Source organism: Myotis daubentonii, chromosome 6 (genome assembly GCF_963259705.1).
Source record: "Myotis daubentonii chromosome 6, mMyoDau2.1, whole genome shotgun sequence".
Classification (NCBI taxonomy): domain Eukaryota; kingdom Metazoa; phylum Chordata; class Mammalia; order Chiroptera; family Vespertilionidae; genus Myotis; species Myotis daubentonii.
In genome coordinates this window covers 20,999,794-21,015,969 of record NC_081845.1, presented here as the reverse complement: position 1 = coordinate 21,015,969, position 16,176 = coordinate 20,999,794, and the positions used below count along the sequence as shown (strand labels likewise).

Sequence of the window (16,176 nt, the reverse complement as noted above, 5' to 3'; positions counted from 1 at the left end):
TGCCATAAAACCATTGGTGTAAAACATTCTTGGGATCTCAACAATGAAATAGGACAATGAAGCTGTTCTGTAGAGAAGATCATTCAGAAATGAGTTCATAGAAAAATCTTAAAAAGTAATTTAAACTTGTTCCATAACACTAACCTCTATACCGCAACATATTTATATTGTGGTTGAATGTATTCTGCTTTTATATCCTCAAGGTAAAAAATGTGGAACCATGTACCTAAATTGGTCAGATTATTTACAGACAAAACTACAGTTTCAGATATAATCCCAAAAAAAGAGTTGAACACCTAGACAGTGTGGAAGGGACTGTACATTGGCAAAATATTTTAAATTCATTCATAGACATCACTAATTGCAGTCTTGTAATGTTAAGCAAGAAAGACTTAGACTCCTAGAGAGTTTTTATAGCTCATACTGCTCCTATGCATTTAGTACTTGCTTCATTTCCCACTTTCTCATTAACAAATTCCTTGACTCTCCTCCCAACATTCTTCTCTCCTCTCCCTCCCAACCCCCATCTTAACAGAACACCTCACCTCACCTAATTCACCCTCTTTCAACTCCCCAGGCATTTTCCCTACACACCACTTTGGACAGAAGCCCGTACCTAACAAAGGAAGGTGTCCCAACAAGGAAATGTCGCCAGAACTGAGTGAGGGAGTAGGAGAGAAATAACACTAAGATTTACATTAAGCGTGCTATAGGTTAGGAAATGGTACAAGGAGGAAAGGTGCTCAATGATACAAGCCTTTCATTCGATTTGGTTAGAAACATTCCCTGGGTAACATATTAGATAAAAGAGGGTTTTGTAGAAAAAAAAAAACAATAGTTGAATATGGAACAGTCATTACACATATGACTAAAGAATCAGGTGTACCACTCAAACCAGTTTCAAAATAAATGTTTTTCTCCAAGTAGAGAGAAAAAAGTATCCAAAGATTTTCTTTTTTAATATGATACACATGGCTATGTAATATAACTTTATGTATAACAAGCAATTGGAATCTTTCTTTTGTCTGCATTTCAAACTTAAACATTTAATTGTGAAATCTCCCCAGGTATATTCTTAAAATACAGAATTGTAAGGATTACATAGTTTTTCTAACAGATTTAGACACAGTATAATATATGAATATTTGATTACATATTTCCTTTTAAAAAGTACAGTAAAAAATTTATCAGATCAACCAGTGACTTTCACACAGTGTTCTCTTTTAGAGATTTTAAACACAAAAGATCTTTGCAAAATTTAAAGAAGCACCTGTAGGCTAATAAAATAAGCAGTGGGTTTGGTAGGCAAAAAAATTTCTTTTTATAAAAAATTTAAGAAACAAGGAATCTGTACTTTAGGATGATAGTATGAAAAATATTATATACACTAGTGTATTTCTCTTTTGCTGTACCTGGTATGTGCTATCATAGTGGGCAAGGCCACAGGAAAGCGAGACCAGCCAAACCTGACACCATCCTCTCATATCCACCCCATCCACACTTTGGACAATTTAGACACAAGCCAGTGGGGATATGTGTTATAGAAAGTTATAACCTGTTGAAAAGTGTGTTTCATATGATTTCCCTATCCATTCAGCTTATTCCCAGGTGACTATTCCCCTCACTTAATTCCTTCAAGGATGGGCTTAAGAAAGTGGCAGAGCAGTCTTCCAGACTTCTCTACTCAAGGCTTGCTCCTCTTTTGCTACCATGATGGACTGACATCACTAATTCATATATATATATATATATTAGAGGCCCGGTGCACAAAAATTTGTGCACTCAGGGGGAGGGGGTCCCTCAGCCCGGCCTGTGCCCTTTCGCAGTCTGGGACCCCTCGGCGGTGACCACTTGCTGGCTTAGGCCCGCTCCCCGGGGTATTGGGCCTAAGATGGCAATCAGACATCCCTCTGGCAGCCCGGCAGCCCTCAGAGGATGTCCAATTGCCAGCGGGGAGCAGACCTAAGCTGCAGTCAGATATCCTTAGCGCTGCTGAGGAGGCAGGAGGGGCTCCCACTACCACTGCTGTACTGGCAGCCATCAGCCTGGCTTGTGGCTGAGCAGAGCTCCCCCCTGTGAGAGCGCACTGACCACCAGAGGGCAGCTCCTGCATTGAGCGTCTGCCCCCTGGTGGTCAGTGTGTGTCATAGTGACCAGTCATTCCCAGTTGTTCTGCTGTTAGGGTCAATTTGCATATTACCCTTTTACTATATAGGATAGAGGCCTGGTGCACGGGTGGGGGCCGGCTGGTTTGCCCTGAAGGGTGTCCCGGATCAGGGTGGGGGTCCCGCTTGGGTGCCTGACCAGCCTGGATGACAGGCTGATGGCTGTTTCCAGGTGGTCACACCCCCTTCAGGGTGGGGGTCCCCACTGGGGTGCCTGGCCAGCCTGGATGACGGGCTGATGGCTGTTTGCAGCTGGTCACACCCCCTTCAGGGTGGGGGTCCCCACTGGGGTGCCTGGCCAGTCTGGGTGAGGGGCTGAGGGCTGTTTTCAGGCTGGCGGGCAACTGAAGCTCCCAGCCTCTTTCTTTTTTCTTTTCTTTTTTATTCTGGGATTTATTTACCTTCTATAGCTGTCACTGGAGCTGAGAGCCAGCTCCAGCTCTGAGGCCCAGCTCCAGCTCTGAAGTTGTGACTGGCTAAAAGCTGGTATCTGGGTTTGTTTAGCTTCTATAATTGAAACTCTGTTGCCATCACTGGCGCTCTAAGCTCTGAGGCCCCGGCTGGCTGAAAGCAGGTATCGGTATCTGGGTTTGTTTAGCTTCTATAATTGCAACATTGTTGCATCCGGAGCTCAGAGCTGGGCCACAGGCGGGGAACCTTGGCTTCCTCCATCACTGGAGCAAGCAAGCCTCATGTTCACTTCAGCTGCATAGCTGCTGGCCGCCATCTTTGTTGACAGTTAATGTGCATATCCTGCTGATTAGCCAATGGGAAGCGTAGCGGACATATGGTTAATTACCATGTTTGTCTATTATTAGATAGGATAATTGGTTTTAGAGAGGGGGAGGGGGAGGAGAGGGGGAGGAGGAGGGGGAGAGGGAAAGAGAAACATCAATGTGAGAGAGAAACATGGATTCACTGCCTCCTGTATGCACTCTGACCAGGCCCCTTAACCTAAAACCTGACCTGGAAGCGAACCAGTGACCTTTTGGTGCACAGGACGACACTCAACCAACTGAGCCTCGCCAGCCAGGGCTGGACTGACTCTTCTTAACAATATGGGCCCCTGTGAGAGCCTGCCTGCTCTGCCTCTCTATCAGCAGCCCTGAGCTCCTTCACTGCACCCGAGCTCTTCCCTCCCCTTCTGAAGGCGGTGCTCCCTGAGCTTCTTCTCCTCCAGGCCTCCCGCCACATTTCTGTGCCTCTTACTGAGGAGCCCCCCCCCCTCGGGGAGGGAAACAAATGTACACGCAAGTTTTGCTGGTTGCAGTTGCTTCTGGACACACTTACTGATCATTTGCTATTTACAGATCTCTCTGTCTCCTAGTTTCACTAGAGTTTGTGATGTTTTCCCCAATGTCTGTATTGCTCTGTAGGGTTTTCAGAAGAAGAGATAGAAGGTTCAAATAGCCACCATCATCTTACCAGTATGCAAAGCCCTTTCTCCTTTTGCCATTCTCTTTCCATGCATATAAGAAAGCCAGTCTGCAGTCTAAAAAATTCTCCAATGAACACAAGACACTGGGATGGGGGTGAGGGCATGTGCCAGGGGGTAGGGGAGGCTGGGGGAAGGTCAATTGGGAAAAAAAGGAGACATATGTACTACTATTTGTAATACTTTAAACAATAAAAAAAATTAAAATTCTCAATGTGAAGCCAAATTAGCCTATTTAGTTAAAATGCTTACCTTATAGACATTTCAGAATAGCACAGGAGTCAAGAGTCATTAAGATCACATGCACTATGAGTAAACATAGGTTAAGACAGGTTATGAGATTTGCCCAGGGCTAAACAATGGAGCTAAAACAAGAAGACTCATGCTCCTTCAAATTTATTACAGACTCCTTCAAGAAAGAACAGTTTAGCACTCCTGAATTTTGAAATGGTTTAAAAAGGCCCATTATCATGCAGCCCCAGGAAAGTGAGGAGCAGCCAAATTATTCCAGGCCAGTTAACAAGTTCCTGAGAAAATGTGCTACCTGATAGAGATATGGGGTAAATAACGGTAGTAGGAAAGGGTCCTGGCTGGTGAAGGATGTAAAAAGCTGGGATTTGGCCAACCCTACTGTAGAATTTCATTACTCTCTTGGTCCTGTATACTCAGTCACCAAACTATTCAGGGACTGAGTTTTCCCCTTAATTGTACCTTCAGAACAAAATTTTCATCCAGATTCATCCAGACACTCTCCTTTCCCACTCCCCATTGCTATTTCTACTGATAACTGCCCTATAATCTCTTCCCTACTTTCTCTCAACCTCAACATCAGATGGCCCAATAACCACCCTTCTGCCCTTGCTTTGTGTGTATCAAATTGTGTACTCAAAACAAACCACTCTACGTGACAATAGTAGCCAACAGTAGTAATTTCAAAACAAAAAAAAGCATTTCTTTCAGTCTAAAGTTCTCTAATTGTCTGACTCTGAAAAGCTGCTACAAGGAAGTGCCAATTCATAAACTTCAACTGTGATCATTTAAGTGCAAGGTTAGTAACTTGAAAGAATCATAAATCAGAAAAGACATCTAAGAAGCACAGAAAATAACTTATGCTTTAAAAAAAAATCCTAATCTCTCCTTGAAAAGATCCCATTTATTTCTTAAAGAATCTAGATCTGTATTAAGACGCTTGTTTCATTTGAAACTGGTCTTCTTCTGCCACCAAGTGTTAGCAACCAGTTTCTGCAACGTTTAAATCACAGAAAGACAGGGTCACTCAATGAGAAAAATAAGCCCAAAAGAATGCACTTGTTCAGCATGGGGCTGAACAAGTAGTAAACTAACCATGTGAAAAATATATATACTCTAAGTACAGTAGACAAATAACTGTTACTATGTCAGAGACAACATAATTTAATAAGATTTTTGAGGCTTCATTAATTTGATGAAAAAAAACCCTGTAACTTTGAAAGCACAGTGATAATCAAAACAGCTTTAAAATACACAACTTTCAATACTCTTATGTGATATACCCACTGACATTTTATGAAACTAATAATATGCAAAAACAACACATTAAGTAAATGCCTCCTGGTGTTAGAAAAATATATAATTGCCAAGAAAAGTCTTATGTTTCCCAGAATCTGGGTTAGAACTCAATGCTCTAGCTTGGTAACCAGAATACCTTGTGTAACAGTGGTTCCTTATCAGGAGAACTAAAGTAGAGTTTCTATATTTTCAAAATTCTGAACACAATCTATAGAACTTTTGATTAACCCACTGGGCTTTTGCTTGCTTCTACTGAATGGTCTGATGACAGGTGCCTACAAGTGAACAGTATCCCAGAAGCCCAGGGACTTCTGCAGCCAACACTGACCACCACCAGGAAATTCTCACGCTAATCTTTATGACCAGCCCAGGGGTGGTGAACACTCATCCCTGCACCGGACACTGTCCACATCTTTTAAGTCAATGAGATGTTTGACCTTCAGGAACAAACCAATTATGGCTCCAACTTGGAATCCTTTTTTGTATATCAGCATGGATACCGGCTTTTTAGGTCATTAAAAAATGGCACATTAGATGGTGAAAAAAAATCAAATGAAGTACTACTACAACATAATTATACCTCCTGTATATAATAATGAATGGATCATCTATCTTATCCCCCCCCACACCTTGCACAGTCAAAATCCACATATAACTTTGAAATCCCCAAAACTTTTAACTTCTATTAGCCTACTCTTGACCAGAAGTTTTATCAATAATGTCAACAGTTGATTAACACATATTTTGCATGTTATATTACTATATACAGTATTTTGACAATAAAGTAAGCTAAAGAAAAGAAAGCGTTAAGAATATCATAAGGAAGAGAAATATACTTACAGTATTATTTGGAAAAAAATCTGTGTATAAATGGATCCGCATAGTACAAGCCTGTATTGTTCAGGGGTCAGTGGTACATTTATTTCTGTTTTAAAGGACCAATACGCATGTATAAGCACCTGTATATATTTGCAGTGAATAGGAAGAGGTCAGGAGGATGGACTAGTATTGGTAACCTACAGAGAAAAATTATAGTCGGAGAAAGGGGATGGCAGGGCAGTGAGGAGGAAAAAATTATATCTTTCACTCTATAGGTTTGTTGCATTTGATTGTTTACAGTGAGCATATATTCACCTAATATTTTTAAAACTAAAATAGCTTGCAATGTGAAAAGAGTACTTGAAATGAGACAAACTTCCTAATATTTGAGTGAAAATGAACCTATTTTTTCACACACTTTCTCTCTCCTTTCATTTCATTCTAAACCTAAACAACGCTGAATACTAGCGATACATCCCATCACTGACTTTATCAATGGCCACTCCCTTGTAAATGAGTAGAGCAGGATAAAATCCCAGAAGACCATTAGTGCTGAGAGATGGGAACAGACAGTGGGAAATGCACAAAAGTTAAGAAGAAAGACCAAACAGTCACATTTTCAAATAATCTGCACTGCAAATGACAGAGCATAATAAAAGTCCACTTTTATGTGTATGCCACCTTTTCATATTGCTTTTCACTTTTACAGTGGAACCAATGATTTGCTACATAGAGAAAATGCTTGACATTTATTTAAGACTGCAAGTCTCAAGAGTATACAGGATGTCCTCAAATAATATCATTTTGGAATAATGTCCATGAGATGCCACAGGAACTTAACTCTTGTTTATACCAGTTAGGGTAAAACTGGTTTCATGACACCTCGTTTCGCCGAAGTTCCAAGAACCTATTGCCGACATTCAGTGAGGACTTATTGTATTACACACAGATCCTCTGGATCAGAATCACCCATGGCACTTAGTAAACATCAAAAGTCAAGGTCTTTTTTTATTTTATTTATCTTTATTGTTGAAAGTATTGCAGATGCCCCCTTTTCATTCCCACTGACCCCTTCTAGCCTGCGCACACACACACGCACACGCACGCACACACACACACACACACACACACACCCCGCCCCAGGCCTTCACCACACTATGGCCTATGTCCATGGGTTATGTATATATTCAAACAACTTCTTTGGCTGATCTTTTCCCACCCGGTCCATCTAACTCCCGATCTGAAGTAAGAGGGTGAAAATCTGCAGCTTCACCAAGCATCCCAGGTGACTCATGAATCCCAACGTTTAAGATAGAACTTTCTTAAGCATTCAGAAACACTGAACATCATAGCAGTAACTGGAAAGGAATCATTTCATAGATTAGAAGAAAATATTCTTATTTGGCTTTCTGAAAAAAAACAGTAAGGTCATACATACTTTATTTTCTAAAGATTAAGCATTCTAACCTAAACAAAATCCAACCTGATTTAGAGTTTATATACCACATAAGCAAGGACTGCTTCTATTTTGATCATAACTCAGCCCAGTACCCAGTATCTGGCAGATAGTAAGCCCTCAATAAAGATCTGTTAAATTAATATGATTTGGACCAGATTGCTCCTCACATATATAAATTAATTTGGCCAGTGGGAGGGACGAAAATGAGACTGAGAATGAGATAAGATGAATTCTACACAGGGCTCTGCAACTAAGGAGAATATGATCTCATTTCTGCCACTTAACCTTTCTAAGTCCCATTTCCTTTCTGTAAAGGAAAGGAGCAGATCCCATGAAATTAACTGCCAAAGAATCATTTCAATTCAGTCTGAAATATTGAAATTGAGATTCTAGAGGAGTCTAAATATTCCTCTGATAAATGTGCTTGGGTGCTATCATTTCAAAGTTAATATTGTAAAGACAGAAACACTTTGAAATGTGGATTATTAATTACCTTCACCACTGATTTGTCATTCTGTGATTAAGTTTGAAACCACTGGGAAGAGGGTAATCCATTTGAAAGCAAAAAAGGAAAGATAACAAGTAAACAAGTAAACTGTCAGTCTATAAGTTGTGTCAGTTGTTATCATTCCAAATTTCAAAATCTATTATTTACACAACAATTTTTACCAAAATAGTCTAGAATGGCACCTAATATAGTTAATATTAAATGTGGGGCATAGTTAGAAAAAAAAACCAACAAAACAAACATGCAAGATTTCTTTTTGAGAAGAATTTTACAATAGTTTATAGAAAACTCATAACCACAGGATGGTCAATCACTTAAACACATGTTTTAAAGGACCAAAAGAGACTTTGTGAGCAGAGACAATAAATACAAAATGTGCCAAATTTAGAAAAAAAGATCCACTTACTAATAAACATGCCCTTCATTTATAGAGCTGCAAATCAGTCTTAACTGCAGCCAAGGGTCATGGAAAGCAGGAGTGAATACTAATCTGCATGGCCACCTCCACAACTCTGGTATATCAGAGCAGGTGAGCCGATGTCTTACTGTGCATGAGCAACTCCCTAGGCCGCAAGGGGAAAACCAATGAAGGGTGCCCTTCAGATTCCAGGAGAAATGCTCATGAATCCAGAAGAAAGTCAACAAGTACCCCGACCTCTGAAGGAGAGGGAGTGGCCTGGGAAGGCAGAAAGTCACCCTGAGACAGGGGAAGTCAAGACACATGTCCCTTGGCTTGCGTCACTGCTGACCATCTTCAGGGAGAAGTTCTTTTAAGTACAAGGTTTCCCACAGTTACCCTCTTGCCCCGTCCCAGGAGCACTTGCTCCAAGCCCTCAATGGAGACAGCTACTGGAAACTTTAGAAGAGCTCTGCAGGCTGGGTTAAAAGCTTGTCCTCTTGAAAACCCAGCTGCAGTGAGTAGCACCAGTGTATGCAGGTCAGTGGAGGAAGCTTTGATAGCAGCAGGCTGAAAACAACAATTAGCAAAGAAAGCAGAAAATAAAACCTTGGCACTACCTCAAGGCCCTTTGAGGGATGAAGCAGGCGTGGCAAGAGACAAAGAAGCAGTGAGTGTTGGTCACAGTATACAGCCAAGAGCCACGCTGTCAAAGGAGGGAACACGTAGAACAGCCTCCATGGAGGCTCATGAGCCAACTTAGCATCCCCGGGAAGTAGACCCAGGAGCAATAATAGTAAGTAGGGTGTCAAAACCCACCACAGATGTCATTCATGCTGCTGACCATGCTTAATGCTGGTGTAGCCAGTAAAACAAGGTTTGCAATACAAATGGCCACTCACCACCTTCCGGAGCCATGGTACTTGGGACAATTTCATGAAGGTCAAATGAGGCTTAAAACTTCTGCTTTCTCCTGCCAAGATGCCTTTTTCTTGAAATGTCCTTTTTGCAGCCTCTGAAGTAAATAAAAAGAAACACAAAAATGTTACTGTAACACATGGCTTTCTTTATAAAAATGGCAAGTAAAAAAAATAGCAAAATATTTTATAATAAAGATTATTTTATATATCTACGATTTTTAAAATATTTTTTATTGATTTCAGAAAGGAAGAGAGAGGGAGAGAGAGAGATAGAAACATCAATGATGAGAATCATTGATTGGCTGCTCCCTGCACGCCTCCTACTGGGGATTGAGCCTGCAACCGAGGCATATGCCCTTGACCAAAATTAAACCCAGGACCCTTCAGTCCATAAGCCAATGCTCTATCCACTGAGCCAAACCAGCCAGGGCTATGATATTTTTTTTAAAAAAAAAGAGAGAAAAACAATGTACATGATAAACATATCTATGACAGTTAAATCTGCAATAACTTCAAACATTGGGTAAAGCACACAAAAGCAATAATTTGAAAGAGTAACATTTAATAAAGTAACTGACTGATAAGATGCTAACTTACTGATTATACCAGTAGTGTCCAAAGGTATAAAAAAGGACTAGCTGATCTGTGCCCTTCATCTAAAATTTCTGCTTTGACCAAGATGGAAAAACAGGAATTAGATTTGCTCTCCCATCTGAAACAACCAATAAAAGGACAACGTATATGAAACAAAGGTTTGCAAGACACTATATCCATCAAGAAATAAAGGGCAGTGGCCTCTGAGAGATGAGAAGCAAACAAGATGAGCCCGACTGCCCAGCTTACATCCTTGAGTGTCTAGGCCTTCGTGCAAGGAGAATAGAGCCCAGTCACCTCATTGGTTCAGGAAAAAGAGCTGAGAGTAGGCATCTGGAGCTCCCAGAGCAAACTGGAGAAGTGAGACTTACACAAAGTGAAAACTCCAGAGATCTGCAAAGGGTCCCCCTTGAGTATTTAGCTGAGCATCGATACCAGCACATACATGTGAGCAAACTATGTGGGGCATGTCCTAAAACACCCTTCATTGCAAATCACTGCCGCCAAATGATTTTTCTTCTCTCTTCTATGGCAATAGAGAAGGGTAAGCAAGAGACTGTTAAAATGCCAAGAAAACACTGGTTCTCAGTTGTAGACAGTTTTGCCTGATTTAAGCAGCAACAGACCTCATGGAACATGGAGGACTAGAGTACCAGGCTGGAAGGCTATGACGTCAAGATGCCCAAAGTACAAAGGAGAACAGGTCCAGCGACACCACGAGGTCTTCCATCGGGCACCACTGAAACCAGGCACAGCCAAGGGCTAGAAATGCTGCCATCAGCCTCAGACTGATGGTAGCTACCGCTGATGACACAGCCCATCTCGAGAATGGATTCTGCACGGTTCTTTTTTGTCAAGTTACTAGCTTCTGATTCAAAGTCTGAGCCAAAGCAAGATCATCTTCCTGGCACCAAAAGAATCTATCAAAGAATGTACCTGACATGGAGATGCTGGGAAGAGTTTAGATATTGAACAGCCAAAAAAAAAAGTCAACAGTCTAGGCATACATGTGTTTTAAAACAATAAGAAGTATATTCAGGACAAGTACTATTATAATTAACTTATCAATTTTCAGCTCATATAAATTACAAGCAGGTATATCTTTCCTCAATTATTTTGGCATATTCTCAACTGTTTTAAATAGACACAGAGTCAAAATATTAGGCTGATTCATACAAAATCGTCTTTTTTATGAGTCAAAAAACAGTCAAACATTGGCAATGTCTGATGGCTTAACATATACCATGGTAAACCAACTTATTAAGTTCCTAACACCTGAGTGAAGGAATTAGGGCACATTTTCCAAGCTTCAAGTATTTGAGGAATTATAACATAGATGAGTTTCTGATAGAATTTACCAATATGTTCATAGCAACCCAGAAAACAGAAAAAGCATGACGATATAAAAGCAAAAATTCATTTATTCAATTATGTTCTGAGCACTTCCTATATATGCCTGGCACATTATCTGTTAAAGTCAGCAAGCACATCCCTGCTTTCATGGAGCTTGTAGTCTCACAGGACAGATTTCAGCCCAATGAAGAGGAGGACTTAACAATATTCAGAATTGTCAAAACATGCAAGAGCTCTGGCTGATGTTGTTCAGTGATTAAAGGATTGGCCTACATACACCAAAGCGTCGAAGGTTAGATTCCTGGTCAAGGGCATGTACCTGGGTTGGAGGTTTGATCCCTGGCCCCAGCTGGGGCACATTTGGGAGGCAACCAATTGATGTGTATCACATCAATGTTTCTCTCTCTTTCTCCCTCATCCTGCCCTCCCTTCCACTCTCACTAAAAAAAATCAATGGAAAAAAATATACTCTGGTGAGGATTAACAACAACAAAAACATACAAGAGATATCATGAAAGTAGTTTTTTCAACAGAAAGTAAAATAGTAGGCATCTGTATCATTTATTACTATCTACATTAGTTTTACATATTATTTGATTCCAAAGAAACAGCATTTTTCAATCTACTGGTCAAATGTTGACTCAAGAGTTTTCATTATTGACTGAAATCATGGATGATGGATATCTATTCATAATGCTGTTTTAAAAAATATTGTCACAAAGCACATTTAATTTTTATCAATGTGTTTTTCTCTGTACAGCATATGCTCTAGGTACATAGGAATAGGGAAAGAGAAAAAAAGGACGCCTGCTTTTGGAAAAGTATACCTTAGTATTGATTTTATATTCCTAATAACAGTATAATCTATTTGCTTAGCCAGAGCACTGGGTAATAGTTATAGAAATACTATTCTTGAGATAGGAAGAGTTTTTGCTAGTGTGAACACCACATGTCATTCTTCATCTATGTTAGCATATTCTGGAAGAGAAGCTTATGAATAATTTAAGAGATTGTTCAATTCCTTCTAGTACCACAGACATTCCTTCAAGCACTAAGTAGAAAATCACAGTGCAAACACGTCAGATATCCTAGATATCCTTCACAAGTCAGCTAAGAATGCTTCCTAAATAATACAATTTACCTGATAGCTAAAGATAAAAATTGTCTGAAGAACAATTTCTTAAAGTATATTTTAAGCCCTAACCAGTTTGGCTCAGTGGATAGAGCGTCGGCCTGCAGACTGAAAGGTCCCAGGTTTGATTCCAGTCAAGGGCATGTACCTTGGTTGCAGGCACATCCCCAGTAGGAGGTGTACAGGAGGCAGCTGATCGATGTTTCTCTCTCATCGGTGTTTCTAACTCTCTATCCCTCTCCCTTCCTCTCTGTAAAAAATCAATAAAATACAATTAAAAAATATACTTTAATAGTAATAGACTTCACTATATAAATGAACACTGCAATAAATAATTTATAAAGAAACAATACTTTTGTTATCCTAACAGTTTCGTTTTATCTAGGTGGTTTTTTGAGTGTGTGTTTTTTTGTTTGTTTTTTTCATCTATTCAACAAATATTTATTGAGCATGCCCAATACTGGGAAGTTTATCTGTTTTTTAAGATAGGTAGGTAGGTAGGTAGGTAGATAGATAGATAGATAGGAAATTTATTCAGGTATACTCTTTTAAATACGTAGCAACTATAAATTTATACCTTACATGCAAATAAATTGCTAGATATTGTCTCAAAGTAAACTATAACATATCAATTTTAATACAATAATGTATTTTTAATTATATACACTTTCTTGCAAAGTAAATATTTTTCTCCTTTTTTCCTTTTGTCATTATCTCCCCTTTTTAAAAATTTTGAGGGTGTTTATACGATAGCATGATGAATAACTTGAGAATAATCACAAAGAGGTTTATTTTTATTGAGGTATACAAAGAGATGTATTAATAAGAATAGTCTAAAATACTAATGTAAATTAGGTGGTCCTAGTTCTTTTTTTCTTTATTTTTAAAAATTTTTTTAGAGAGGAAGGGAGGGGAAAGGGGGGCGAGAAAGAGAGAGGGAGAGAGAGAGACACACACACATCAATGTGAGAGAAATACATCCATTGGTTGCCTCCAGCACACACCCCGACCAGGGCTGGAACCCACAACCTTCCCATGCACGGGATGCTGCTCCAACCAACAGAGCCACACTGGCCAGGATGGTCCTAATACATTCTTAACTATATATACTGTGTGTCAGTATGTGGATACAACAGAAGTAATATGTTAGATTTTAGTTTTAAAAAGACTGACTTGTGATTAAACAATACACCATACATTAAAGATGGTAAGTTCTTTCCATGCTTTCCAATTGGGAGATGCTTTCTAATATCATTGTAAGATCAGTAAAGTTATGTCACATATAATATTTAAAACCTCAATAATATTTTAGAATAATTTTTTAGCCATCTAAAATTTTAAAGAAATAAAAACCATACAACTGTTCCTGTCATTCCCATTTTATTACTATTTAAAGGATTTTTATTTCCATATGCTGCTTAAACTGTTTCATTTTAAATGGTTTTAGTGAGTCATTTGAACTATATGCTTCAACATAAAGGCTGACATAATGTTGAAACCAACTTCAATTTAAATATTTTATATTCATCATTTAAAATAGATATGTCCAACTGATTGCTGTGTAAAAATGTCAAATAGAACTTTAAAACATTACAAGCAACTCTTAAAAATTATACCTTGAGGCCAGAGGAATCACATTCATTCCATTGCAATTGACAAAAAACAAACAAACCAGGTTGAGCATCCCAATAACATTGGCCCAGTTTTCCTATTATTCAGCTTTGTTCTTGGACAGGTCATTTAACTTTAAGAGTAAAAGTGATGAGGTCCCTTCTGTCTGGTCCCTTCTTATCCTAACAACCAGCTAATCCAAGTGAACTTTCAGAGAGCTCTGGTACAACATTTGGAAGGGTTTCTAGACACCAGGACTGGGTTTGATTCTGATGCAAAGATTTATACATGAATGTCACTGAGGGAAGAGAGACTATCCAAGGTTAAGTGTTCTTTCAATTAGACTTTTATGTTTATATCTAAAATTTTCCTTGGCTTACATATCTGTTAAAATACATATTAATTAAACCTCTATTTTGTAGTAGTCTCTAGGGGCACAAAATTGGAAAATTCTCTTAAAGAGTTTTCACTCTAATTGAGAAAGTTAAATTTCTAAATAACCAAATGCCATGTGGTGTTACAGTTTCTACAGTAGATATCCATCTATAAGGTATGGGGGGATTAGAGGAGAAGATGGTCATTTCTATTCTGAAGAACCAAAACAAGCCTTTATTTTAGAAGTAAAACTTGACATGAGTCTTATAAAAGATCAATGATACAATACATAAAAAAAGAAAACAATTACTTTAAAATATTACCAAATAAATAAAATATTACCAAAAATAATAAAATACTTAGAACTAAACTTTAACAAGAAGGCAAAATATTTATACACTAAAAATTAAAAATGGTACTGAAAGAAATAAAAAAGAAAACACAAATAAATGGAAAGAGACCTCATGCTTGTGGACTGGAAGACTTAATACTGTTAAGATGTCAACATTACTACCCAAAGCAATCTATAGATTTAATGCAAATCTCTATCAAAATTCCAATGGTGTTTAGCAGAAATAAAAAAAAATCATCCTAAAACTCATTTGGAATCTCAAGGGACCATGAATAGCCAAAAATTCTTTATAAACAAGAAAAAGTTGAATATCTAACATTTCCCGATTTCAAAATTTACTACAAAGCTAAATAATCATAATGGTATGGTACTGGCACGAAGACAAACATATAGGCCAGTGGAAGAAAGGGGCGCCAGACTATCAAATGGGGAAAGTTACAGTCTTTTAAAAAAAATAGTGTTGGGGAAACTGGATATTCACATGCAAAATAATGAAGTTAGACCCTTACCTTTTACCATATACAAAAATTAACTCAAAATTGATCAAAGACTAAATTAAACATGAGAGCTACACTATAAAACTCATAGAAGAAAACTTCATTATACTGGATTTAACAACAAGTTTTTATATATGAAACCAAAACCACAGGTAACAAAAGTTAAAACAGATAAATTGGACTAAATTGTAAAACTTCTGGAAAATGTTTAAAAAAAATTAAAAAGTAAAAAATTAAAGGTGGGGAAAAAAGAAATACGTTACATTTAAATAAGTGATATTAGAAGCTCTGAATGCTTTCAAATATACAACTTACCATAAGATTTATAAATATTAAGCTAATAAACTACACTCAAATACTTTTAAATATAATTTAATTGATAGAGCAGCCTAGAAATGCCCAAAGATACCAGTAACCAAATAGATTCTTTATAAAGGGCAGAAACATAGGGCATATTCTCTCCATCTTTTGAAGGAAAATGACAGTCAAAATAAGACAAAGTATAATGTTCAAATGTCCTAAAACCTTTTATTTTTCCTTTTAGGAGATAAGTACATTTGGAATCTTTTATCATGCTAAACCAAGCACACTTTTCTCATTAAAAAAAAAATTGCAGCTGAAACCGGTTTGGCTCAGTGGATAGAGCGTCGGCCTGCGGACTGAAAGGTCCCAGGTTCGATTCTGGTCAAGGGCATGTACCTGGGTTGCGGGCACATCCCCACTGGGAGATGTGCAGGAGGCGGCTGATCGATGTTTCTCTCTCATCGATGTTTCTGACTCTCTATCTCTCTCCCTTCCTCTCTGTGAAAAATCAATAAAATATATTTTTTTAAAAAAATTGCAATGAGTACTATATACAATAGGGTAAATTTTTAGCAATTCCTTAATGTAATATACTTCTTAATAAAATTACAGTTCACTAAAAACAATGAATGAAATCACATATTCATTTCTATGCAAAAAGCTTTTCAGAGCAACTTCATCATTGTAAAATGTGGAGAAATGCCATAT

General features: G+C 38.3%; 1 protein-coding gene across 6 annotated transcripts in view; it reads right to left on the bottom strand.

Annotated features, from left to right (window-relative positions):
• The window catches only part of AKAP7 (A-kinase anchoring protein 7), a 108,048-nt gene that overhangs the window by 57,646 nt on the left and 34,226 nt on the right, over positions 1-16,176 (bottom strand). For all 6 annotated transcript variants that reach the window (XR_009453400.1, XM_059700330.1, XM_059700336.1 and 3 more), the window contains one exon: positions 9,234-9,346. Coding sequence is in view for 5 of the 6 variants with exons in the window: in XM_059700330.1 (XP_059556313.1) it covers positions 9,234-9,346 (113 nt within the window). In the remaining variant the exon portion in view is untranslated. The remainder of the gene's footprint in view (positions 1-9,233; positions 9,347-16,176) is intronic.